The 26710-nt window shown below is 37.0% G+C and overlaps 1 protein-coding gene across 3 annotated transcripts in view; it reads left to right on the top strand.

Moving 5' to 3' along the window:
* Window positions 1–26710, top strand: part of ABCA12 (ATP binding cassette subfamily A member 12) — a 286404-nt gene that overhangs the window by 234060 nt on the left and 25634 nt on the right. For all 3 annotated transcript variants that reach the window (XM_019838640.2, XM_045034452.1, XM_019838638.2), the window contains 15 exons: window positions 3187–3516; window positions 4637–4706; window positions 4794–4928; window positions 5825–5980; window positions 6885–7071; window positions 9176–9394; window positions 10852–11048; window positions 11834–11994; window positions 13578–13814; window positions 14323–14473; window positions 17266–17518; window positions 18165–18251; window positions 19051–19144; window positions 22029–22156; window positions 24176–24263. In XM_019838640.2, coding sequence (XP_019694199.2) covers window positions 3187–3516; window positions 4637–4706; window positions 4794–4928; window positions 5825–5980; window positions 6885–7071; window positions 9176–9394; window positions 10852–11048; window positions 11834–11994; window positions 13578–13814; window positions 14323–14473; window positions 17266–17518; window positions 18165–18251; window positions 19051–19144; window positions 22029–22156; window positions 24176–24263 — 2493 coding nt within the window. The remainder of the gene's footprint in view (window positions 1–3186; window positions 3517–4636; window positions 4707–4793; window positions 4929–5824; window positions 5981–6884; window positions 7072–9175; window positions 9395–10851; window positions 11049–11833; window positions 11995–13577; window positions 13815–14322; window positions 14474–17265; window positions 17519–18164; window positions 18252–19050; window positions 19145–22028; window positions 22157–24175; window positions 24264–26710) is intronic.

Here is a 26710-nt window from a genome sequence, read left to right as displayed (position 1 = left end):
TGTTAAAGGAATTAGTACAAATATTAATGCCCAGTAAGTTTGTTGATGAGATTAATCCAGTAGTTTAAAAAAAAAAAAAAAACTATTTTGAAATGCCTGTAGTTTTGTTCTGTGTTCCTTGCTTTTAAAAATTAAAATATTAAAACTGTTACAAAAATTGATTTACAACACACAGAGAAGTACTTTTGCACATTATTTTCTTGATTTATGGGTTAGCTTCATCTGTCTAATCTAATCTAAGTCATTTATGGAGATTTCGGTGCTTATATTCAGCTGGAGACAAGATTTTGGGGTTGTTCTTTCTCAGTTCAGATAGGTAGTCTAAAATATCTGTGGTCTGAAGAAACGGGATTTTAGTAGTTCACTTTAAGCATTTTTTATGCCTTCTTCGTAGACACTATCCATCGCGGTAGTGGGAATTTGGAACATTTCAAGTAGTGATCACAACACCCTTTATATCTTACTAAAAAACAATAATTGTTAAGAAAAAATTTTTAATTGAGGTAGGAAATGTTACTATTCCTTATAAATTAGTGCTTGACATTCTTGTTGGATTGAATGAAGATTCAAGTAAATACATGAATCTTTGTGATTTCTTTTCCTGAGAGCATTAATGTCAGTTCCTGTGCATAAGCTTCTCTTGAATGTGGCAACACATTTACCCAAAATCTTACCAAACCTGCTCTCAGTATTTTCTGCCATCCACTGAAGCAAACTCTGTGTACAGGGGTTTTCCTTGAGCAACAGGTTATGAGATGCTGATGAATTGCTTCAGGCAGGTTTGGAAGGCTTGAGATAAGTGACTCTTTGATTGCAAAGTTGGCACCTGACATATGTCACTCTGAGGATCAACTAATGACATCCAGGAAAGCATAGCCAGAGATTCTCGGTGGGCCATCTTCCATCAGCAGGTTTGGTCTTATTTATTATAACGAAGTTGGCAGTGAATCTGGATAATTTATGGATGACTTACATGCTCTCCTTCCTCTTTCTCTTTATGAATAACAGCTGTTCTGCTCATGGCACAATATCCTGAAGTTCAACACTGAAGTTTCATGCTAGAATGTTAATAGTGAACACTTTTGGAAGCACCTAGCTCAGTCTGTGTCCATAGGAAGCAATGATCACCCTCCAACTTTTACCAACTCTTGGGAATAGGGATCTGATCTCAGATCTTGAAAATTTCAAAATTACAGGGATAAACACCTTTGGTCCTGGTCTTCGGGTTTGCCAGATTATCTTTTAATAAGGCTTTAAATGGAGAATTTTCTAGTTATAAAAATGTTTTATATTGCAGCTATCAAATTGTTGAGAAAGGAAAACATGTTTACACACACCAAAGTCAGCTTTATTTCATGTCCTAGATCCTTTATATTCACCTTGTGAAATAAATTGACATTGTCTCCTACTAACATACGCTGCTATTGGGGAAAAGTATTTTTCGCATAGGTCACATGAAATTAGGTGGTGGGTATCAGCTCTGGAGTAGTTATATGGGTCCCATAACTCTCCAGTTAATTATGAACTCAGTTAAACCTCAAAATACAAATAAGAAAGGCAAATGAAAGAGCTAACGTATCATAATCATACTGGAATAGGCACGTGTCTCTGAAATGCAGTCATCAAACATGACACGGTAATTTTTTCAAATGGGTTGGGGTGCAGAGAAAAAATTTCGGTAAGACCTGTGAGGTGTATTTTCATACTGAAATGTAATTTTGTTTTCAATGATAGATACATAGTAAATGGAGGAAACCTTCCATAGTACATCTTTGCTCCATGCTGAGTTTTTTACTTTGACCCACACTTCCATTCCTATGGAAACATAAGTTGAATCTTTACTGCAAAGGGCAGGAAGGCCTGGGAAGAGAGAAGCAGTAAGGAGGGAGGAGGGTGAGGAAGAGGGCAAAGTTAAGAGAAAAAGTCACACGCTTTTTTCTCAGCGGTGATTAGCTTAAGGCCCACAGCTTAGACTGTTGGCAGTCAGGTAGCTGTTTCCATGGCAACAAGAGGAGCAGCAGAGTTATCAAAATGTGATAAGTTACAAAGGCAGAAAGTAAAATTCACTATTTTGCGTGTAGAGCAAAAGATTCAGCAGCATTCCTTTTTTTTTTTTTTTTTTCCTTCCTGGACAAGTTAGGTTTAAAGAAGGAGGACATTGAAAATCCTTGATTTTACCTGAAATACTAGATCATAAAGCTTTAGAGGAGCATTTCTTTTGTTCTTTTTTAAAAAATGGACTGTTGATTCATAAGCTTAGCATTAATCATGTATTGTTAAAACTAGGTACCAGGATATGCAGGTTCCCACAAATTGCAACATGTCATCAAATTTGAGACAACCAAGATCCAGGGGACGTTAGAGCTTTCAGAATCCCTTTGAGTTAATGCTCAAACATATCATGCTGATCTGTTTTTCTACCTTGGTGAAATGCCTTGGCCTTTAGGGATGTTACTGAGTTATTAAAGAATATAAATTGAGAGAGCATGAATCTCAGATACATGAGTTCATTTTGGGTGCATGAATGTCTTTCTGAGAAACAAAGATGACAGACCTGACCTAGACTACCAGTGATCTTAAGGATGGGGAAGCTGTGCCACAAGGCAGAAAGTCTCCCTTCAAAGTTTCCATGTTTTAAATCTTAGGAATCAGGTCCATTCTACTTTTCTCAGGAACCTGAATACTGATTGTGTTGTCCGTCAATGTTTAGATTTTTCTTAAAGAGAGTTTTGCTATCTCAATCCCTATACTGAATTTGAAATAAACCGTGTTTTTCTACCTGCTTGAAATATTCATGCCTGCACAAGTGTCAAATTCATGTTGTAAAATTCTGCAGAAGACACCATAAATTTTGATAATCTATTCTAAATTAATTTAATCTGGGTGCATCAGTTAGATACCAGTTATAAAATGAAATTGGAAAAAATAAAAAAAAAGAACCTCACCATCCAAATTATCCATTATATTAGGCACTCTGAAAGCATACAATTTAAATTGGGCTGATGTAAATGGTCGTATTAATTTTACATAGCAAGCATGGACAAATCCTTGACTTATGAAAATCATTAAGATGCCTAGTTCCATATATATGAAGAGTCTCGTGGGCATTTTGGCATGGTGCAGAAATAATTGCTATTTGAGAGAATATCTGCTCAAAAAGGGGCTAACGCTTTTTCCTTTTCACAGTACATGAAGATGATGGGTGTGAACTCCTGCAGCCACTTTTTTGCCTGGCTTATAGAGAGTATTGGATTTTTACTGGTTACCATCGTCATCCTTATCATTATTCTGAAGTTTGGCAATATTCTTCCTAAAACAAATGGTTTCATTTTGTTCCTGTATTTTTCGGACTACAGCTTCTCAGTTATTGCCATGAGCTATCTTATCAGTGTCTTCTTCAACAACACCAACATTGCAGCCCTTATTGGAAGCCTCATCTACATCATTGCTTTTTTTCCCTTTATTGTTCTGATTACAGTTGAGGATGAGTTGAGTTACATTGTAAAAGTATTCATGGTGAGTCAACTGTCACAAGTGAATGGCTAGTGTGTGATAAGAATTGGTTCTTTTTATGTTTTTAGACTCTCAAACTAAAAGTTCATTTATCTAAATTGAAAAGTTCTGCGATTGCAAAATAAGCTTAAGTGTTCTAATGATAGTTTTTTCTATATCATTGAGTACTGTACAAACATAAGACAATGAAAACGAAACTTTCCCCCCGTTGTTAAAATCATAGTATGTAATGCTGTTAAGAAATAATTTCTGAAGAAAGAATAATCTTTTAAAAACAATCATTTTAAAGATCATCACAAATTCTAACTTCTTTTCTGGTCCAACTCCTTAAATATCTTAAAGCCTTTATTACTGTAATTATTCACATGTGTGAATAATTTTCACGGGTTTGGTAACATACAATATAACTTATAGGCATAAAGACAAATGCACTGACAGCATATAATCAATTTTGAATTCTTTTCTGCCTTTTCAATTCAAAAGTATTGAATTAATTTAAGAATTTTAATGAAATCAATAAGAATAGTTTGAAATTTGGAAAGCAGAAAAATAAATCTCTTTGAGAGTCATATTGCAACTTTGGTGTTTATGGAAATGGAAAGTGTTAAATAACTTTCATTTAACATTGACTACTTTGGGTTAATGCAACATTAAATTCCTAATTTGTTACATTGTAAGTATTCAATCAATTCATATTTTAGTATATTTTAATTCATAGTACTTCTGTTACCTGTAATCAATTTATGAAGTAAAAACATCTTATGGCTTCTAACAGTTGATTTGATTTTAGTCTTAGCATTGCATTACCCTTTAATTACCTATCTTATAAATTGCTGAGTAACATTTACTAAGTTTAGATACATATTTTGGGTTTTGGACAAATATTTTCCAAGCATAATTTTCCTGATTTTGTTTTCCGCTATTCCCTCTTCTCTTCTTCAGAGGGATAGTGTGCTTGGTACAGGACCTCTGGACCCGTACCAATGGGATCTCTCCATTTTTAAATACGCTTAGGGAGTTAGTGTCAATTTTATCTGTATAAGTGTCCAAAGTTTTAAGTATGTTTAGATCCCTCTTGCACAAAACTTATAAGAACTATCATTGCTGTTTCATTTCTTCACAGAGCCTGCTGTCCCCAACAGCATTCAGTTATGCAAGTCAATACATTGCAAGATATGAGGAGCAAGGCATTGGTAGGCTCACTTCCTTTAAAACTAGATTTTATCCTTCCCACTGCAGTACGTCTCGCAGAAGAATAAATACATGTGTTTACTTTTTAGGTCTTCAGTGGGAAAATATGTACAGTTCCCCAGTTCAGGATGACACTACCTCCTTTGGTTGGCTCTGCTGTCTAATCCTAGCTGACTCTTTCATTTATTTCCTTATTGCTTGGTATGTCAGAAATGTGTTCCCAGGTATGAACATACTTCCAACAGATATATTTTGTATAGTTTTCATGCTTATAAATCAGCTACTATATATTTTTTAATACTTGATCTGCCATAGTCTCAAAAAAAACCAAAACATACAAACTTAAAACTCCAAACTAACCGGGACTTTCCAGGACGAGATAGTGCACTGGTGAATTCCTTCTCTGATGTTCCTTTAAAAGGTGGAGTGTATTAAGAAGCATGGAATCCAGTCTTTCCAATTGGGCACATGAGACATGATAAAGCAAAACCAATTCTTCTAATTCTGAGGAGAATTTACCAAATTCTAATAGAAAACACTAGTTAGAGCCCCTATTTTAGTTCTCAGGTCATCATCACTTTTAACATGCTTGAGAGCTTTTCCATTCAGCCTTACTGATATTTGTGTATTTCCTGGTGTTGTAGAATAGAAGAGTATTCTTCCATTTGCATAAATTCCTATAAAAGACAAATGTGTAGAGACAGAAAGCAAATCAGTAATTGTCTAGAACTTGAGGTGGGACCAGGAGTTATCTGTACATGGGCATAAGAACACTTGTTGAAGCTGTAGGAATAGTCTAATAATGCATGGGTTGTGGTGATGGTTGCACAACTTCAGGTATTTACTAAAATCATCTACCTCTACACTTATTATAATGAGCAGATTTTATGGCATGTAATTATACCTCAATGAAGTTATTTTTTTAAAAGAATAAAAGAGAAGCTATCTTTTTTTGCTTTACTTTGGAAACAGACTATGCTTTAATTTGATATAGATCAAAAAAAAAAAGAAAGAAAGAAAATACTTTCTGAACCATATATAATGTTCTGTTGTTTAGCTTCTGATGCCTAATGTTAACAATCAGCTAATATTTATTCTTCCTAATACATTTTTATCACAGGTACCTATGGCATGGCAGCTCCGTGGTATTTTCCAGTCCTCCCTTCATATTGGAAGGAGCGATTGGGATGTACAGACATGAAGCATGAGAAAAGCAATGGCCTTATGTTTACTAATATCATGATGCAGAACACCAACCCATCTGCCAGTAAGACAAGTAGGTCAACAACAAGCATTATTATGACAGAAGTGATATAAAAATTTACATGACTAGTGATTTTAATTATGTTTTTCTAAATGGCAAAATTATCATCCTTTTAGTCATGGATGAATATGTCCACACATATGTGTTCAGACTCTTATGGAGATTAAATTGTGGCTTTTTCTGGGCTCATTAGCTCAGTTGGTTAGCATATGGCGCTAATTAGGCCAAGATTGTAGATCCCTTTGTGGTCCAGTTAGATTCACACAGAGAAAAAATTTGTTCCTTGGCCACAGTCTACACCCCTAACTCCAGCCATCTGTCACTAGTCAAAAAGAGTAACCAAGTTACAAATAATTTAGCATAACCCATCACCAACGCTGAACAAACAGTTTAAAGCTCATGATTTACATTGGGTGAGTAGTGCCATCTTCATAAGGTAAGGATGACCCATATCCATGGTCTATGTGTGGTGCCTAAAGCAGATGTGGATAGTAATCAATAAACTGGATTCTATAACCACAGATCTGAACTGGCCTTGTCACCGTAAAATCACATCTTGTAGACATTTTTTTTTTCCATTAGTTGGTATCATCCTGTCTGATCAGAGAACTTAGACTGCCTTTTAAATATTTGAGATCTGTTGAATCAAGGAGAATTCATTATTATGATAGCGTAGTCTAAGACTACCTGTTCTGACAGAGAGGTGTGATATGAGCCTTGGAGAGTGTGGTTCCCCACCTCATTCATTCTTTAACCAAATGAGAAGCTGAAGGCTACAATATTTTGTTTCCAGAGTTATTTTTACTTAGAGGCCTGTGTTGTTATAGTCTTCAGTTTTTAATTAAGGAAAAGTCTCTCTGTGGCTGCATTCTCCTTCTTTGTGATCTTTATAATTCTTCTCTTGATTTCCCTTCAGGTCCTGAGTACATGTTCCCCTCCAACATTGAGCCTGAACCTAAGGATCTCACAGTTGGGGTTGCCCTTCATGGGGTCACAAAGATCTATGGCTCAAAAATTGCTGTTGATAACCTCAATCTGAACTTCTATGAAGGACATATTACTTCCTTGCTGGGGCCCAATGGAGCCGGGAAAACTACTACGATGTATGTTACTTTTTAACACTTATTGTCCTGGAAGCCTATTACTTAATATTTCCTCATTTCTTTCATAAAGAATGAAGTTACTACATCTCCGAGATAGATTAAGGTAGCTCATTTTGTTTACTATAAAATGGAGTCTAAGTCAGAGGTCCCAATCTGAGACCTCAAAAGGCCAGATCAGGCTGAACCAGTACTTCTTAAAAGTTATAATTCAGTGCCAATATTTACAAATGGAGAGGTTTTCTAATAGAAAGAAATATTCTTCACATTCCTTGGATAATAGGATGTTCTAGCAATACTGGGTCCACGGTCTAAGGTGGGGACAATTGGTTGGGTCTTACCGGTGACTGTTCTCTTAAAGGGGACATCTGCTTTCTGATTTATTCCTGTTCCTCACAAATCTGCACTGTCGCATATGCCCAGTCTGCTTCATTTATTTGCATTTCTATTCTGGCCCATGTATAATTTTGAGTTTACACACTTTGCTATAAACACACTCAGCCCCAGCTGCTCCTTGCCTTGATTCATGAAGAAAGAAATCACCAGCTATCAGATATAGATCAAAAGGGCCAGGAGTGGTACATGAGCTGTTCCTTCTCACTCATGATTTAACTGATGTGTCCAAAAGGAGAAGAGACTCAAATGTTTTTAAAGTGACATCCTTTTGAATTTTTTTTTGTGACTCACCTCCAGTGCTCCACATTCTTGGCTGGAAGTCAGTGCTAAGCTGCTGTTTCTCTTTAGCTCTTATTTGAAAAAAAGTGTCAGTTGCTGGATATCCTATTTAGTATTATCATAAGTAAGCTCAGTGACTGCCAAAATATATTCAAATTAATTTTTCTTTTACAAATAAAAGGGGACAAAGTAAGGTCATGAAATGAGGGAACATGCAGCTACTCTTATTTATATGGCCTGCTTAAATTCAAAGTTGGCTTTCTAGTGAAAACATAGTGATTTAGTGCTTAAAAGCAGGTTTCTAATAGGCAATAAGAGACCAGCGAAGAAAAGAGAAGAAGGTTTTTTGAAGAAGCTGTAATTTTAGCTGAGAAAGTCCTAATTTTATTCTTCTGAATATGAAGAATGAGTTGTTTATATTTCAAGGTGTTTTTATGGGAAGAATTGCATATATTATTGATTCCCTATTAAATCCACAATAGTCATTTAGGGTTCATTATATACAAGGTACAAGGTACTAGTTAGGTACTAGAGACAGTGGTGGAAAAATGGATCCTTTGCATGACCTCATGGAGCTTACATGTTACTGGAGAAGATGGATATTAAGTAATTGCTCAGTTTATTAACCATCTGAAAAATGATAAGCAATTGTCTAGTAAGATAGAGAATAATCACAGTAGAGAATAATCACAGTGTAGACTGAAAAGTGACACAGGGACTGAAAGTGACCAATGTTCACATGGGAAGGAGAGTGGTGTGGTCAGGAGCAAGTGGTGGTGTGGCTTGCACTGTGGTGTGGCTGGGAAAATGGGACATATGGGCAGAGGTTGAAAACAGAGATAGGAGGAGGATGCAAACACAGATTCTGGATTCTAGGCTTGTGCAACCAGTATTTGGATTCATCGTATGGTGAAAGAGGAACATCAGTGGGAGCACAGAGTTGAGGGCAAAGAGCCTGAGTTAAATTTTAAACATGTTGAGTTTGAGGGTCCTGTAAGATGTCTTATGGAGAAGTGATACTGTCTTCTGGATATACAGGGCAAATCTGGATCTGAGTGGTGAGGTCTGGGCTAAAGATATAAATTTGAGACTCCACGACTCATAGATACCATCTGATGCCAGGGAGGTGCATGAGTTTGCTCAAGGAGAGAGCATACTTGGCAATTAAAGTATGTGACCATTTCTGTCATTACTACGGCCACCACCCCTCCCCATCATTGTCACTGTGTAGTGTTTATGTAACACTCTAAATAATTAAAAGCTTAAAAGTCACTCAATGTTTGTTCCCATGTAATACCATTTTATTTTATAGCTTGGTCTTACCTAAGGAGATACACTGTAATACTGTTTGCTAATGAATGAGATATATTTAGTTCTAAAATCTAACTTAAATGCTTGGTTGATACCTAATTTATCATTTCTTCATTTTCAGCTCCATGTTGACTGGGCTTTTTGGGGCTTCAGCAGGCACCATCTTTGTTTACGGAAAAGATACCAAAACAGACCTACACACGGTACGGAAGAGCATGGGGGTCTGCATGCAGCACGACGTCTTGTTTAGTTACCTCACTACCAAGGAACACTTACTGCTGTATGGCTCCATCAAAGTTCCTCACTGGACTAAAAAGCAGCTGCATGAGGAAGTGAAAAGGTCAGTATAGTGACAATCAGGACATGCACTGGTAACGCCTCTCAAAAAGACGTCAAGCTATGGTAATGATAATGCCTGTAGGAAACATTTGGTCACAAAAGAATTGGTTTTAGTTTTTCTACTTTTCCGGTATTGTATATATTTTATGTCGTCATGATCACGAGCCAAGTATTGTACTGAAACTGTTTAACTTTCTTCATCTCAGGCTACCATATTGCCCCAAATCCTCTGTTTCTAATGGCTACAACATCAGGCCAAGCCTACTAACTGGACACCTACCTTCTCCTCTCCCTTATACAGTTTATCCTTCAAAGAGCAGCCTGAGTGACCTTTTTAAAAGACAAATCAGGGGATGCTGGGGTGGCTCAATCAGTTGAGTGACCAACTTCAGCTCAGATCATGACATTGTGGTTTGTGAGTTCAAGCCCTGCATCGGGATCTGCACTGACAGTGTGGAGGCTGCTTGGGATTCTCTTTATTCTCTCTCTCTGCCCCTCCCCACTCATGCTTCTCGTGCTTTTCTCTCTCTCTCTCTCTCTCTCTCTCTCTCTCTCTCTCTCTTTCTCTCTCTCTCTCTCTCTCTAAAAATAAGTAAATAAACTAAAAAAAAAAAAAAAAGACAAATCAGACCATGTAACTCTAGGGTTCAAAGCCCTTTATGGCATCCCACCACATTCAGTGTTGAACTCAGTAGAGGCCAAGAGACCCTACAAGACTTGCCCCCATCTCACTTCTGATGTCATTTCCTTCTAGTTTTCCTCCATTCACTGTACTCTAGACACTGCCTAAGTCACACACTGGCTTATACTCCCGCCACAGGGCTTCTCACTTATTGTTTCCTCTACTTAGAGCAGCCTTCCCCAGACAGCTGTTTGACCCACTCCTCCATTTTCCTAGTCTCTGATCAAATATCACCTTCTCTGAGGGGATGACTGTATATATATATATATGCTTAAAATAGCATGCCCCAGGCACTCCTTATCTCATGTACCCTGCTTTATGTATTTTTTATTGTACTTGTTACCATCTAGTGAATTATAAACATACTTGGGAATATGTTTATTGACCGAATTTTATCTGCATCCTTCCCAATACATACACATACTAGATAGAACCTAATCTCCTTATGGGTAGAAATATTATCTTCTCACTATTTCCTCCAGTAGCTTAAACAGTCTGGCACAAAACAGGCAGGCCTTCCCTAAGTATTTTTCAATGAACAAATAAAAAAATGAGCCATGTATTCCCTTGTGTTGTTTCCTGGGTATCAATTTTGAACCTCCAACTAGACGATAAACAATAAAAAACCGTATCATGAATCCTTAATAGTGTATTGTACCTTGCTGAGCACATAATAGTTGCTTAGTAAACGCCTATTACTTAAAGTACTTATTGTATTTTTTCAATATTCAAATATTTTCTCTGTCAAAAATAACCACCATACATTATTTTTGAAGGACGTTAAAAGATACTGGACTATACAGCCATCGTCATAAGAGAGTTGGCACTTTGTCAGGAGGAATGAAGAGGAAGCTATCCATATCTATAGCTCTTATTGGTGGATCACGGGTGGTCATTTTGGATGAACCATCCACTGGAGTTGACCCATGTTCTCGCCGAAGTATATGGGATGTTATATCCAAGAACAAAACTGGTATGAGGACCTTCTTATAACTTGTCCACCCAGCGGTCATAACTTTGTCCTCTGGGATGCTTGCAACCAAGCCTACACCTTTTCTGTTTAGAAGCCCTGTTAAAAGTCTCAGATGGAGTCTTCCCCTTCCCAAAGTCTTCTCTTCCCGCCATTAAATTTCTGGGTTTATTAGTTAATATCCCTGTAGTGCCCCCTGTGAGTTGAGTTCACTGGCCTTTTTGAGAGCATGCAAAAAGATAGAAGTCCCAAATTCTGCCTACAGGAGCTTAGAATCTAATTAGAGATATCAAACATACACAAACGAAAATAAACTGAAAACAGACTAAACAAGTGCTAACAGGATGTGAAGCAAAGAAGCAATCAGAGTGGAGTGGATTAATCAGAGAGGAATATTCAAAAAGTCTCGAAAATTATTGCTTCTTCATAGTGAAAAAAGTGGGGGAGAGACACAGGCAAAGAGAGAAAGAATGGAAATGAAGACAAAGGAGCAAACTAAGGAAGGAGTTGCTAACGCGTGCCTCTGACTGATGGACATTCAGCCATACAGCAAAGGCAATGCCTTTTCGCTGCCGACTTATGAGAAAAGAGCCCTGTATATTTAGCAACACCCCTTCCAAATTTCTCCTTGTTTATTTTGAAAGCTCCTTCTGGTCAGTTTTTCAGTTAGCTCATAAAACGTGCTTCATCTCCTCATAAATCACAGGATTTACTCGTGCTAACTCTGTATATCTCAGGAGCTGTGTCTTCATTTTTCATTCTCGGTTGTTCTTCTCTGTATTTTCAAGCCAGAACAATCATTCTGTCCACGCACCACTTGGACGAAGCTGAAGTGCTGAGTGACCGCATAGCCTTCCTGGAGCAGGGCGGGCTGCGCTGCTGTGGGTCACCATTTTACCTCAAGGAAGCGTTTGGGGACGGGTATCACCTCACGCTCACTAAGAAAAAGGTTTGTAAGAGAGAAAGTGTACCTCATGACAGGGACATGAATCACTATTTTTTGTGAAATGGAGGCAGAATCTCTCCAATTTTTTTTTTCAACGTTTTATTTATTTTTGGGACAGAGAGAGACAGAGCATGAACGGGGGAGGGGCAGAGAGAGAGGGAGACACAGAATGGGAAACAGGCTCCAGGCTCTGAGCCATCAGCCCAGAGCCCGACGCGGGGCTCGAACTCACGGACCGCGAGATCGTGACCTGGCTGAAGTCGGACGCTTAACCGACTGTGCCACCCAGGCGCCCTCTCCAATTTTATTAACTGCTAAAATTCATCATTAATATGTTAGTTTCACACTTCTCAAACCCATGGAAACATCGGAACACCCGAAGACCTTGTTTAGACCCACATTTCTGGCCTCACCCCAAGAGTCTCTGATTCAGTAGGTCTAGGATGGGGTTCTAGAACTGACTACCTTTATAACAAGGGTCCACATGATGTGGATGCCACTGGTCCGGGATCACACAGAGAACCGGGATACTTGGTCAAAAAGGATCTACATCCTAAGTTTGCTCATATGGAGGATCAGCCTTTTAGTTTCCCTAGCATTTTAGCCTGTAAGGCTAAAAATTAGATTTTTTTTGCATTAAAGCAAATAAAGAGAATATGTAGTTGTGTATTCACTTTCTGATCAGTACCCCTCAAGTGGCAGTGTAAAGACTAACTCAGGCCAAAGGTGCTTTTACATCTTTGAAGGACAGCAGTGGCGACTAAGGATCCCTGGACCACCTAAAATATCATATGATTACCAATTCTGTGCAAGATGTGTATGCTGTTAGGTAGGCTTTGACTACCACCATTTATTTTACATCTGATCATCCTAATGTGACTTCCAAATGAAAAGCAATGTATTGTTATATTCATGAATTCATTAAGAAATGTATGTATTAGGTATGTAATATTAGGTATATAATACCTGAGATTACAGAACTGATGATATTAACATCTCTACCCTCGTGGAGTTTATATTCTGATAGAGTATGGGGGATTGGATGATAGTGTTGTTAAGTGTGTTATTAAGTCTCTTAGCAGGTGGCGAATGCTAGGGTAGAAATAAAGCACAGGAGGGGGGATGGGAATGCTGAGCAGTGCCATTTTAAGTAGGGTAGGAAGAGAAGGGGCTCTGAGAAGATGACAGTTGAACCAAGAGTTGGGACTTGGGAGAGAAGGAGCCATGTCACTATCTCAGGGCAAAAGAACAACTATTGGGAAGGCCCTGAGGAAGGTGTGCCTGAGTTTGAAACACTCTGACAACACAGAGAGGCTGCTGTGGCTGGAGCAGAGCAGGTAAGAGCGAGGTAGTGGGCAGGGAGGCTAAAGAAGGGATAGAGGGAGGCGGGAGAATGGAGCCAATAAAATAGTGACTTATAGACCACGCTAGGGACCCCTGTGGGACAGGAAACACCAGAGGGGGGATGTGTCATCTGACTCAGGTCTGAATGTCTTGAAAGAATCTCACCACCCTCTGATTAGGGCCCTTGGGCATCAGTACAGTGTAAAGACGAAGGAGTGTTCAACTTCTGTTTTTGTATCTAGACTCCAAATCTAAGTGCAAATACAACATGCGACACAATGGCTGTGACAACAATGATCCGATCACACCTCCCTGAAGCCTACCTCAAGGAGGACATCGGCGGAGAGCTTGTGTATGTGCTTCCTCCATTTAGCACCAAAGTCTCAGGGGCCTATCTGTCACTCCTGAGGGCGCTGGACAATGGCATGGGTGACCTCAACATCGGGTGCTATGGCATTTCAGACACCACCGTGGAAGAGGTACATTTCTTTTTTTCTTAAGGCTGGTATGACTTGCTGTTCCCTTAAATATACACAGTTCTTTAAAAAGAGAAAATATTTTAAAATAAACATTTTACAAAATCAGAAAATCTTAAAACTATCTCAATACCATTTTTATGTAAGACTGACTTTTGAAAACAGACCTTTCTACCCAATTAGAGAACATGTGTCTTTTACATACCGAAATGTTTACTTAGAGGAATGAAGGGGATGAGTGAAATCGGGGAAGGGGTGGTTAAGAGATATAAACTTCCAGATATAAAATAAATAAGTCAGGGAGATGAAAAGTACAGCATAGGGAATATAGTCAATAATATTATAATAACATATGGTAAAAAAAAATGTTCATTTAAAGTCACTATAAAAATATTTGCTTACGATCACACTTGTCTCGATGTGATAAAAATTTAAAATCAAAATTGAGCTTAGAGACTAGAAAGGGCATGCATGTTTTATGTTAATGAAGTTTTCTGGCTTCTCTTTCTAGGTCTTTCTGAATTTGACTAAAGAGTCACAAAAAGATAGAGATATGAGTCTTGAGCACTTAACACAAAAGAAAATTGGAAATTCCAGTACCAACGGCATCTCAACTCCCGATGATTTATCTGTGAGCAGCAGCAGTTTCACAGACAGAGATGGTATAAATCTAATGTGTATATTTTGCTTAATTCCAATAAATGACATAAGTGAGAAAAATCATAGGACAAAATTCAGCTTCAGATTTTCTTTCTAAATTCATAATAAAGAAGGACACCTGGGTGGCTCAGTCGGTTAAGCATCCGACTTCGGCTCAGGTCATGCATGATCTCACGGCTTGTGGGTTTGAGCCCCGCATCGGGCTCTGTGCTGACAGCTCAGAGTCTGGAGCCTGCTTCTGATTCTGTGTCTCCCTCTCTTTCTGCCCCTCCCCTGCTTGCGCTTACGTCTCTCTTTCTCTCTCTCTCAAAAAAATAAAATAAACATTAAAAAAATAAATTCAGAATAAAAAAGTAAGCTTTATTTTTTTAATCTCCCAAGTATTTATTAAACAAAATCAAGTTCTCTATTTCAAAAATGTTTTGAAGAACGTGAAAGAACTTCCTCATTAGCGTGGTGGTATGTATTCCTTACACCCACAAGAAGTCATTTTTTTTAATGAGTATTTTTTTTAATTAATTAATTTATTTTGAGAGAGAGAGTGCGAGCAGGAGATGGGCAGAGAAAGGGGAAGAGAGAGAATCCCAAGCAGGCTCCATATTGTCAGTGCAGAGCACAATGTGGGACTTGATATCACGAACAGTGAGAGCATGACCTGAGCTGAAATCAAAAGTTGGATACTGATGGGGCCACCCAGTCACCTCCCTGGCAGTCGTTTTTAACATGTAATTTACTACAGTTTCAGATTTGTGTTTAACAAATTAAAATCCTTCCTGTAATTGGTGCTGTCCAACAATGGACAAAGTTACCTTGCAAGGTAGCTGACTCACTAACAGACATATTCAGCAGAAGAGTCATCAAAAAAAAAAAAAAAAGCTAAAAAAAGAGGCATCATTCTTTATGGGACCTTATTGGAAAATATGTCTAATCTTCCCCTTCTGTGAACAATTCAGGCTCTGAGAAAATGCTTTTGGGGGGAGGGTTTCAGATTTGATGAAGTTGGACTCTACCTAAGAACCTATAGTGATAGGTTGTCCCCCTCAATTCTTCACACAAGATACATTTCAGAAATCGTGTTTCTTGATAGGACTTTGAGGAATTGGGCTCCTTTGAAAATAACTTTTCTCCTCTCTTATTCTTTTTCTGACAGTTAATTTATGCCTTTGGAAACACTATTTACTTAAGGAAGCAGATAGTAAAATGATATATAAATTATGGAATAGTCATTTCAACAGTTTGCTTAACTTGGAAAAAATCTCTAGGAACAGAACTTTTAATTAAACATTTGCCTGACTCTAAAATTTAGAGAAGATCTTCTCTGATGTTTGCATAGTTCTGGAACTTGGGAGTCTCATTTGTCCTCTGCCATATTCCTCATTTATCATCTTTTGGGGAATATAATTGTCAAGCCCATGGCATTGAGGACTTTGATTAGAAAGTGGTCATCTGCTTCAGGAAGTAAATGTTATGTATTTGCCTCTGCATTTGTCTCATAATTTGAAACTACTCTTCAGTCAAAATGTTTCCCTCATTGACATTATCTTTTAGAAAGCACATTTGCTCCATTTGATACACCTGTAACTCATCCACATGTAATTTCTCAAGAAACAGAAAAGCATACTAATTAACTTAAAATATTCAGCTCCTTCTACAATTCCCCTTTGCAGAGATATGAGTTTGCATTTAAACTTGTTCACTCTGTTTAATTGGAATTCATTTTAAATTAAGCAGCTTTGTATTTTTCCTTATCAGCTAAATGAAGATCATGATTTTTTGTGCTGCATAATTTGTGATGGGGAATTAAAAATATCCACAGTTGACGGTCATCTTATCACATGTAGAGGAGTGCTTGGCGTCAGGCCCTTGGAGAGAATGTTATATTTTTAGAGGGGGCTGTGGAATTATCAGTTGTAAGAGCACAATTGAGGGGACAACAGTTTATGGCCTCTACAGCTGCTCTTAATTCATTATCAGAAACCATGGAATTTTTCTCCACACCTGAAGAACATTTCAGGGGTGGGAGGTGGGGGTTGTAAACATCTTTTTCCAATGAGTTCTTTTTTGTGACGCTAGTGGTAAAAATGGAGTTTTGAAATGGCAGATATAATCAGTCCAGATTTCTAAAGAGAAGGTAATGAATTTTTGAACTAGAATCATACTTTTGAAGAGAACGTTTCCCTTTTCCCAAGTTTAAGGTGAATTCATTGGACCTCACATTGGAATGCAAGCCAATAAACTTACAATCACTAAATTACCCACAGTAGGAGTGAGTTTTTAGACTAGGCAGCTGTTTTGGCTTCTGCTTATCTTTTTTTAAAACTGAAGTTATACATTGTATTAGTTTATGTCATATGAGTTTTAGGTGTCGGTTTCTGGGTTTCTGTTTATCTTGTTGGAATTCAGTCTCTTGATAGAAGCTTCCTTTTGAGTCTTAGTATAATTAGCAGTACATACCGAGAAAACATTGTGACTTTGGAGATTAGGGACACTATTCATTTATAAAATTGTAAATATCTCACTTTGACATGTAAAACTACTATGGGTGTAACTAATCTTTTAGTGTATAGTGATTTGTAATTCGCAAAGCTTTTTTACGTATGGTTCTATGACATGGAGAGGCTCAGGCCCAAGGTTGAAAAACAAAGAGCTGAACCTCAAATCAGAACCTTCGAAATACAAGCTTTTCATATCACATCACATTATACCATCCATCCATGATTTTTGAAGTTACTCTATTACTTGATTTATCGGGATTACCCAGAACCATATCAAATCTCTCTCTCTCTCTAATCAGACAAAATCCTGACAAGAGGTGAAAGGTTGAAGGGTTTTGATCTGTTACTGAAGAAGATCATGGCGATACTCATTAAGAGGTTCCACCATACCCGCAGAAACTGGAAAGGTCTCATTGCTCAGGTTATTCTCCCCATCGTCTTTGTAACCACTGCCATGGGCCTTGGCACACTGAGAAATTCCAGCAACAGTTATCCAGAGATCCAGATCTCCCCATCTCTCTACGGTACCTCTGAACAGACAGCCTTCTATGCGTAAGTTTCTTTCTTCCAAAATGTTTCCCCAGTGCCTGCGGAGGCCTCAGTGTACCTCAGTGAATGCATGAAATGCTGAAGAATAAAGAATTATGAGGCACTGTACCTGATTCTGCCAAAGGAATGGACAACTTGATTTATAGCAACATGACACTTCTATTGCCAACAGATAACTTTAAGAGCTTTTGTGTTTGTCTAAAAATAAAGTTATAGTATGTCTTTATTTTTAATGCCTAGACTTTCATCAAGAAAGCCCGGTTAGGTGTGGCTTCCCAATCTGTTGTTATGTAGAGCAAATAACTTTTTTTTTTCAGCCTCACAAATATTGGATAGTAATTTTTTTCAGCCTCACAAATATTGGATAGTAATGTAAGAACCCTGTATAATATAATATTACATATATACAAGAGGTGATCACTAAATGCATATGATGATTAGGAGAGTAACAAGGCAGCCAAATAGAGCCATGTGCTTATTTTTTTCCCATGATACTTTTTTTTTCCCCCTGCTACTGAGTCTTTCTTGGATTTTTAAGAAAACTGTCCTTTGGACAGCATATTTTATTTTCCAAATTATTCATAAGCATGACTTTAATATGGAAGACTAGTGGAGTATCAAGGATTTGTTTCTATCCTTTATATCATAGGAATTCTCACCCAAGCACAAAAGCACTGGTCTCAGCAATGTGGAGTTTCCCTGGCATCGACAATATGTGTTTGAACATCAGTGATCCGTAAGTGGTTCTTGTTTTTTTTTTTTTGCTTTTTTGTTTTTGACACTCAAGTTGTGTGCGTACATGTGCATGCATGCATGTGTATGCACACACACACACGCGTGTGTGTGTGTATACACAAGTGGGTGTGTGTTGTATGCTAGAGAAGGGCAGCAGCCTGAGAGAAATCTGTATTTAACAGATTTTAGTTCATTCCGTAGCTATGCTATGCTGTAACAGTGAACAGTAGGTGCTTTCTAACCTAAAAAGTTTCTTCCTGTGCATATTTTTGTTTAAAAAACAACCCTGTGAATTATTAATCCATTTTTAAGATGAAGAAACTGAGACTCATATGGACTGAGATACTTGTCTAAAAATATCTAGACAGTAAGTTGTGCAGCTAAAGCTGGGATGCAAGTCTTCTGACTCTGTTTTTGCACTAGGTAGTATTGCTTATTCAAAATTCCAAGATAATACACAACGCATGTAAACCTGACATTGGTATATTCTTTTGCTAAGGTTGGAGAACAGGATGAACGAGCAGAGAAGAAAGGGGTCAAAAAGCCCCATCCTGCCTCATTAAGACAATTCAATGAGCTTTGGTTTCAACACTGTTCAATCAATAAGTGCTGTCTCTAATCCCTCACAAAATGTCAAATCACTTGAAAATGGTAGTGTAATGTATATTTGAGTTATGAAAAACCAGTAAACTGTACCTAAGACTATACATCTGAATTTAATACCCAATACTCGCTTATATACTCATACATAAATATGATAACACACACATACCTCGCTTTAATATCACTTTTACTTGCAGAAGGTGCTTAACGAGAGGCAGTCTAGGAAAATGGAACACCAGTGGGGAGCCGATCACTAATTTTGGTGTTTGCTCCTGTTCAGAAAATATCCAGGTAAGATGGAATTTCATTTCAGTGAAGTAGGAGAAAGAAAGGAATAAATATTGAAACTTGAAAGATCTATCCAGGTTGCCAAAGAGTCAGTATAATTTCATTTTATGGAAGCCAGTAGCTCAGAGATGTGGAGCGGGGCAGCTCAAAAATATTGCCTTTGAACTTCAGGTCACTGTTTTAAATCCATCTCAGAACAAATTTCCAAAGGCAGGTAATTTGATGACAGTCTTTGTGGAAACCAACTAAAAATGAAATTTTGGTCTCAGTTCAGTTCTAAACCAGAAAGCTCTATGTTTCAGACAACAAAGCCAACCATAGCTGCCATATCTAAAAACACAGTGAGACTGTTTGGTGGTTAGCTGGCAAGTCAGTAATGTGTAAATCCAGAACAGAACTCCATTTCTAAGGAGCACCTCCAGCCTGCAAGAAAAACCCATGTCCTGAAAGAAACAGAAAAGATTATCCAGCCATCCCTTACCCCGTCTGTATTTTATAGATACACACCTTCCTTTTCTAAGCCTGTCAATTCAACATACTTTTAAGAAAACCAAATTCACTGGGGAAATGAAACATTGTGGAAGAGAAGAAGTCACTGTTCATTTCTGAGAGTGACTATGTTGTCAACTTACTTTCCCATAGGAACGGAATCTAGCAATGTTTTAATAGTGTCACATGATTCAACCCTACATTGTTTGTACAGTATTTTAGAATGAAACTGTTTTCTGTAAACACAACCTATTTTTGTGTTTGCATGCAAGAGAGTTACTAACAGTAAGAGCTGGGATCCCACAAGCATCTTTTGGAATCCTTGCATATTTCAATATCAGTCTTACCCAGTACTCAAAGAGTTTCCTAATCCCTCATGTAATCTAGTTAATTTCTGAAAATTCCTCATGTATTTTCTTTAGTTCACAGTAAGAGTCAACTAACTTAGTATTTAAAATTGGAATACAGATAAATTTCATTAATCAAAGGAAAAGAGAGAGAGAGAGAGAGAGTCAAAGCAAGAAAGAGACTTTTTAATTATAGAACAATCTGATGGTTACCAGAGGGGGTGGGGTGGGGGGATGGGTGAAATAGATTGGAAATTAAGGAGTGCACTTGTGATGAGCACAGGGTGGTGTATGGAACTATCGAATCACTATATTGTACACTGAAACTATTATAACACTGTATTTTAACTAACTGGAATTAAAATAGAAACTTAAAAAAATAAAAATAAATAAATCACCAAATACATATATGTATTATATATAAATATTTTATACGTATAAATGTACAATATATATATATGTGTGTATATATATATATATATATATATATATAAAACGTGTGACAGTACCTACAAATACTGAAGATATATGATCCTATGGGATCAGCAATTCCATTTCTATTATATACCCATCAGAAGTGTGAATACGTTCACCAAGAGGCATATACTAGAATATTCATAGCAATACTATTTGTAATAGCTACTCAGATTCCCACCAACAGTAGAGTGGATAAATCAAATGTAATCTGTCTTCACGCTGGAATTCTGTATACAGCAAAATGAGAATGATTAATCTACAACTACACACATCAAATGGAGGATTCTCACAAATGAATGATGAGTGGAAAAAGCCAAATACAAGAGAATATATATAATACAATTCCACTTATATAAAGTACAAAAACATGCAAAACTCTTCTGTGCTTGTTACTTTGAGAGTGGTAGTTGTTCTGTTTCCTGATCTGGTTTCTGGTTACATGGTTGTGTTCAGTTTGTCAAAATGTATCAAGCAGTGTACTTATATGTGCTTTTCTGTACATACAATTCAACAAAAGATGAAAGCTAAAAAACTACATTGCATACATAAGTGTGTCTGTAATTATTTGCAGAACAAGTAGCGTTCTAGAAATGTGATCTTCAAGTTGATCCGACCTGATGTAAGGTGAAAGTCAGCATTTATTTTTTAGAGCAATCTGCACCTCGATGTTCTCAGGGCACACTTGTGATCCAAGCCTCAGGCTCTGGGACATCGTGTGAAGGGATGGAAGGAAAAATTGGAAAAGTGCTAGGCTTCTCTGGCTTTATGTCAGAGAAGCATGGGAAGCTTCAATGGAAAGTAAGTGGTCAGGAAGTGCAGAAAGCTAATACACATACAAGTAAGTGGTTAAAACTAAGCTCTGAGGTTAGTTAATAGTGATGTACCAATACATTTAATTTTGACAAATGTATGATGATAGTAATTTAAGATGCTAACAATGGGGAAAACTGGGTGAAGGGTATACAGAGACTCTCTGTATTAAATTTTAAATATATCTATGTGTGTCTATAGACGTATATAAGCACATTTGCAATATATATAAACTTTATTTTGGAATAATTTTACATTTACATATGTAAAGATTAGATTTATTTAAAATTAAGTTATGTAGATTTAGATATATGTAAACTTGAACTTCTATACCAAGGTTTGTACCTTAAAAACAATACAACACACACTTTCATCCACTGCTGTCACCTGAGAACTTGTCTGTCTGTTAATGTTTTCTTTTCAATTCAGAGCAAATGTTTTTTTACTTTCCTGTAAATCATTGAGTGAGTTTTAAGTCATCTTAGAGTTTAATCAAACTTGTCAGTACAGTGAAAAGAAAATCACACGTTGGTTAACTTGTATTCTTTTTGGCTTCAAGTGAGTCGTAAACCTATGCATGTGCTCCACTATTTGGCCTAATTTCTTGGCATGGGAAGATGTCTTCCTCTTCAAAGCTCTTCAGAGTCAGAAGACGGTCTTATCAGACTCTACCTGTTGCAATAATAGACAAATCATGAGACCAAACCTTCTTGACATTGTCTATTTGATTTGCAAAGAACTTAATTTTTAACTTTATTTTTCAGGAGTGTCCTAAATTTAATTATTCTCCACCTCATAGAAGAACTTACTCTTCTCAAATAATTTACAACCTCACTGGACACCGCTTGGAAAATTATCTAATATCAACTGCTAATGAGTTTATGCAAAAAAGGTAAAAATACTCTGTTTATAACATTTAATTTAGCCTATCTTGCTTTCAAATTTTAATGGTAACTGCTTCTTGAACTTGAGACAATACAGGAAAATTTCTATTGATTATTTACCCGGTTAAAGTCTCTATTTTATCTAAATAATCTTATGTATTAAACCTTTAAAAAAATTTTTCAGTTCCCTCAAATTAAGACTCATTTGAGGAAATTGAAAAACTTTGTTTTTTAACAAAAGCGTATTGTTAAACTTGTACATTTTTTTTTCCCTTGAAGCAATAACGTTATTGACTACATTATGCCAATTTGGACAGTTTTAAGGCATAGTTTTAGGTGACAATTGGCCTTATTTACAATATGAATATCTCAGATTTAGATTATGATATCTGTGTGTGGATAAAATGTGTCCATATGTGACAAGGCCACAGGCCTTGTACCTCAGCCACCTAAACATTTGCTATGCATGTAAGGTTGGTAGACTTCTATTTGGGGTACTGTGGATGGACCTGGAAGACACTATGCTAAGTGAAATAAGCCAGACACAGAAAGGCAAATACTGCATGATCCTGCCTGTATGTGGGATCTGAAATAGTCAACTCACAGAAGCAGAGAGTAGAATGGTGGTTGCCAGGGTCTGGGGATCGGGGGGACATGGGGAAATGTTGGTCAAGGGCTACAAAGTTTCAGTCATGCAAGAGATTCTGGAGAGCTAATCTACAGCAATGTGACTGTAGTTAACAATACAGTATTGTAGACTTGAAATGTGCTAAAAGGATAGATCTTCAGAGTTGTCACTACACACACACCCCCCCACACGCACGTGCATGCATGCTCATACAGAAAGAAAACGGTAACTATATGAGGTGATGGATATTTTAATCAGCTTGATTGTGGTGATTACTTCACGGTGTATACACATATCAAACCATCAAGTTGTACAGCCGAATATATACAATTTTTATTTGTCAGTTGTACCTCAGATAAAGTTGGGGCATGGGGAGTTGGTCATCTTGTAATAGCTATATAGTTTTCTCCTTTCCTTCATCTCTTCCCTCTTTTATTTCTCAATGTACATAACTGACTGATGTTCACTGTAAAATAATTACAAACTACATATACGCAGAAAGAAAAAGGAATCTCTCTATATCCACGTATAACCACTATTGATTGTATATCCTCCAGACATTTTCTAGACACAGATACCTGTAAGTATTTTCAATTATAAACATTATTATTATAAGCAGGCATTTTATTATAAACAAACATTTCTAAAACCTGCTTTTTAAAAAATAAGGAATATACTTCCATGTTCTTTGTGTGTCAAAAGTATAGCTCTGTAGATCACGTTTAGGATGATAGTCACAAGATTAGTCTAGTGTGACTAATTTATTTAACTCAACCATATTTAACTCAACCATAATTTGGGATATTTAAACTAATCTGTTCTTAAAATTGCTGCTTGGTTTTTTAAGTCCACTTTTTATTTTCAAGAGACTATGAACTGACAAGCACCAGGCAATTATATAGGCACGATTCACCTTCAAATACCCAGGAAGAGAAAAAGTATATCACCAGGGGACAAACCAGGGGGGAAAATTTGGAGAATAAAAGAAATGAAGCCATTTGAAAAAAGATGAGAACTGATCTGATACCACCTTAGTGATAAATTACTTCTTTAAAAGGAATTTTAAGGGCAAAAATACTATATTTTTTGAGATGGTACATGATCCAGGTAAGTTGGCAGAATTGGTTAGATTATGTATCACTTATTTTCAGAATGATTAGTCCACATTTGCAATTGCTTAAAATGACTTTTTACTTCTAGTTACAGTGTATACCTTAGACTAAAATATAATAAAAGATCAATAAAAAAAGTAAAATATTTGTCAGGCAGTATTTATTTCATGCTATAAATGTGTTCCTAATGGAAAGAAAACATTGAGCCTTTAGTTAAACATTTTAGATCTATTTATAAATGTTTTCTCCATTAAAACAAATATAAGTTTTGTTATTCTTATATATAGGTATGGAGGTTGGAGTTTTGGGTTGCCTTTGACTAAAGACCTTCGTTTTGATATAACAGCAGTTCCTGCCAATAGAACACTTGCTAAGGTAAATTATGACCTTCCCTCTGGGATGTCATACAAATGAGAATGTGAACTTGAAATGCTCAAGCATTTTGATGAAGTAAAAATAAAACATGAGTGCAATCAATTTGAGAAGCGTTTGGCATAATGCTTTCCCCATAGCACTGGGGTTCCAGTCCTGTGTATTTACCCCAGGGAAACTTGGATACACAAGTACCGGGATACACATACAAAAATTTACAAAATAGTGTTTCTTACATTAGCTAAAACAGAACCCCAAATGTCCGTATACAGCAGAATAAATGAATTGTTGTATCATTCAGTAGAACTTTCAGGAGGTGCCTGGGTGGCTCAGTCGGTTAAGCATCCAACTCTTGGTTTCAGCTCAGGTCATGGTCTCACGGTTTCTGAGTTTGAGCCCTGCATCAGGCTCCATGCTGACAGCTTGAACCTTCTTGGGATACTCTCTCTCTCCCTCTCTCTCTGCTCCTCCCCCATTTGTTCTTTCTCTCTCTCTCTCAAAAAACAAACAAAACAAAAAAACAAAGAATTTTCAGCAGTGAAATGAGCTTAGTTCCATAAGTAGGTAAATATCCCAAACATTATTAATAAGCAAAAGAACACTTAACTATCATTGCATTTACTATAAACTTTAAGAGTAGGCAAAACTCAGGGCTCCTGGGTGGCTCAGTCAGTTAAGTGTCCGACTTCAGCTCAGGTCATGATCTCACGATTTACAAGTTCGAGTCCTGCATTGGGCTCTGTGCTGACAGCTCAGAACCTGGAGCCTGCTTCAGATTCAGTGTCTCCCTCTCTGTCTGCCCCTCCCCTGCTCATCCTCTGTTTCTCTCTCTCTCAAAAATAAATAAACATTAAAAAAAAATAAAAAGAGTAAGGCAAACTCAATCATATTGTTTAGAGAGGCTATTGTGATTTTGATTTTGAAGAACATAGAATTCCAGAGATGTTCTGGATACTGGCAGTTTTTGTTTCTTTTTTAAAAATTACTTTAAAGTTTATTCCGGGGGGGGGGGGGGGTGCGGGAGAGAGAATCCCAGGCATGCTCGACACCATCAGTGCAGAGCCCAATGTGGGGCTCAAACTCACAAACCATGAGATCATGACCTGAGCCAAAGTTGGAAGCTTAACCAACTGAGCCACCCCCACCCAGGCATCTCCAGTTTTTCTCTCTTAACCTGAGTGATTGTTCAATGGATGTACTCCTTTCATCATTTTTTGCTAAACTGAACATTAATGTTTTATGTGTTTTTCTTTACATATATATTATATGTGTTTATCCTTGTTTCTTTTTTTTTAATGTTATTTTTTATTGAAAAAGAGAGAGCACGAGGAGGGGAGGGGCAGAGAGAGAGGGAGACACAGAATCCAAAGCAGGCCCAAGGCTCTGAGCTGTCAACACAGAGACAGACGTGGGGCTCAAACTGGTGAACTGCAAGATCATGACCTGAGCTGAAGTTAATTGCTTTACCAACTGAGCCACCCACATGCCCCTATCCTTGTTTCTTAAAGAGCATGGAAACTTAATGGAATTTGATGAAGACAAATAATCCTGTAGGCTTTATTATTATTATTATTATTATTATTATTATTATTATTATCATCTAGATCATATCTATGTTTTCAAACAAGCTAGGGTCACAGAATCACACACAGAAGATCTACGGTAGTCTTAGGAATTTTAAATTGTCCTTCACATATTTCTCATTTGGTAGTAAGAGACATACATAGACTTGGGGGAGGTGGAGAAACTAATATGATTATGTTATATATATATATATGTGTGATATATATATATGTTATATATATGTGATATATATGTATGTGATATATATAGATATAGATATAGATATAGATATAGATATAGATATATAAATAACTGTGATAAGCCCAACACTAGTATCATCTGGTGCACAAACTACCTGATCACATCCTCACAACATTTCTATGAGATATTATGGAGCCTGTTTTAGCCGATTTTCATAAGGTCATATAGAAAGTAGACAGTAGTGTTGGAGATTTGAATGCCCTCTCTCTGCCATTTGTTCCTTTTCTTCCTCTCTCCACACACAAAGTAAACATTCTTGCATAAACAAAGAGTTCTAATAACCAATAATTTCTCTCTAAGTTAGATTTATAATTTTAAATTATCAACTGGGTCTCTTGAATTGAGGCACACCAGTATTTTAAATCCCTCTGTTTTTGACACAGAAGGTAAAGTAACTCTCCTCCCTGTGGCTTACAACTAAGAATAGAAAGTTAGTGTGGGAATTTCAAGGTTATCATTCTTGTTGCTAAGGACACAATGTTTGTCTTTGTATTTAATTTCTTTCTACATCCTTGCCTAGACATTATTTTATATTATGATTATTATTATTATTGAGTATGCTTTAGCTCTAGTCCCAGAGTCACTACAGACCAGCCACAGAGATGGAGATAATAACGATTTCTTCA

This window comes from Felis catus, chromosome C1, assembly GCF_018350175.1.
Source record: "Felis catus isolate Fca126 chromosome C1, F.catus_Fca126_mat1.0, whole genome shotgun sequence".
NCBI classification, from domain to species: Eukaryota; Metazoa; Chordata; class Mammalia; order Carnivora; family Felidae; genus Felis; species Felis catus.
The sequence above is the reverse complement of the archived record's forward strand: the minus strand, read 5'-3'. Positions and strand labels throughout refer to the sequence as shown.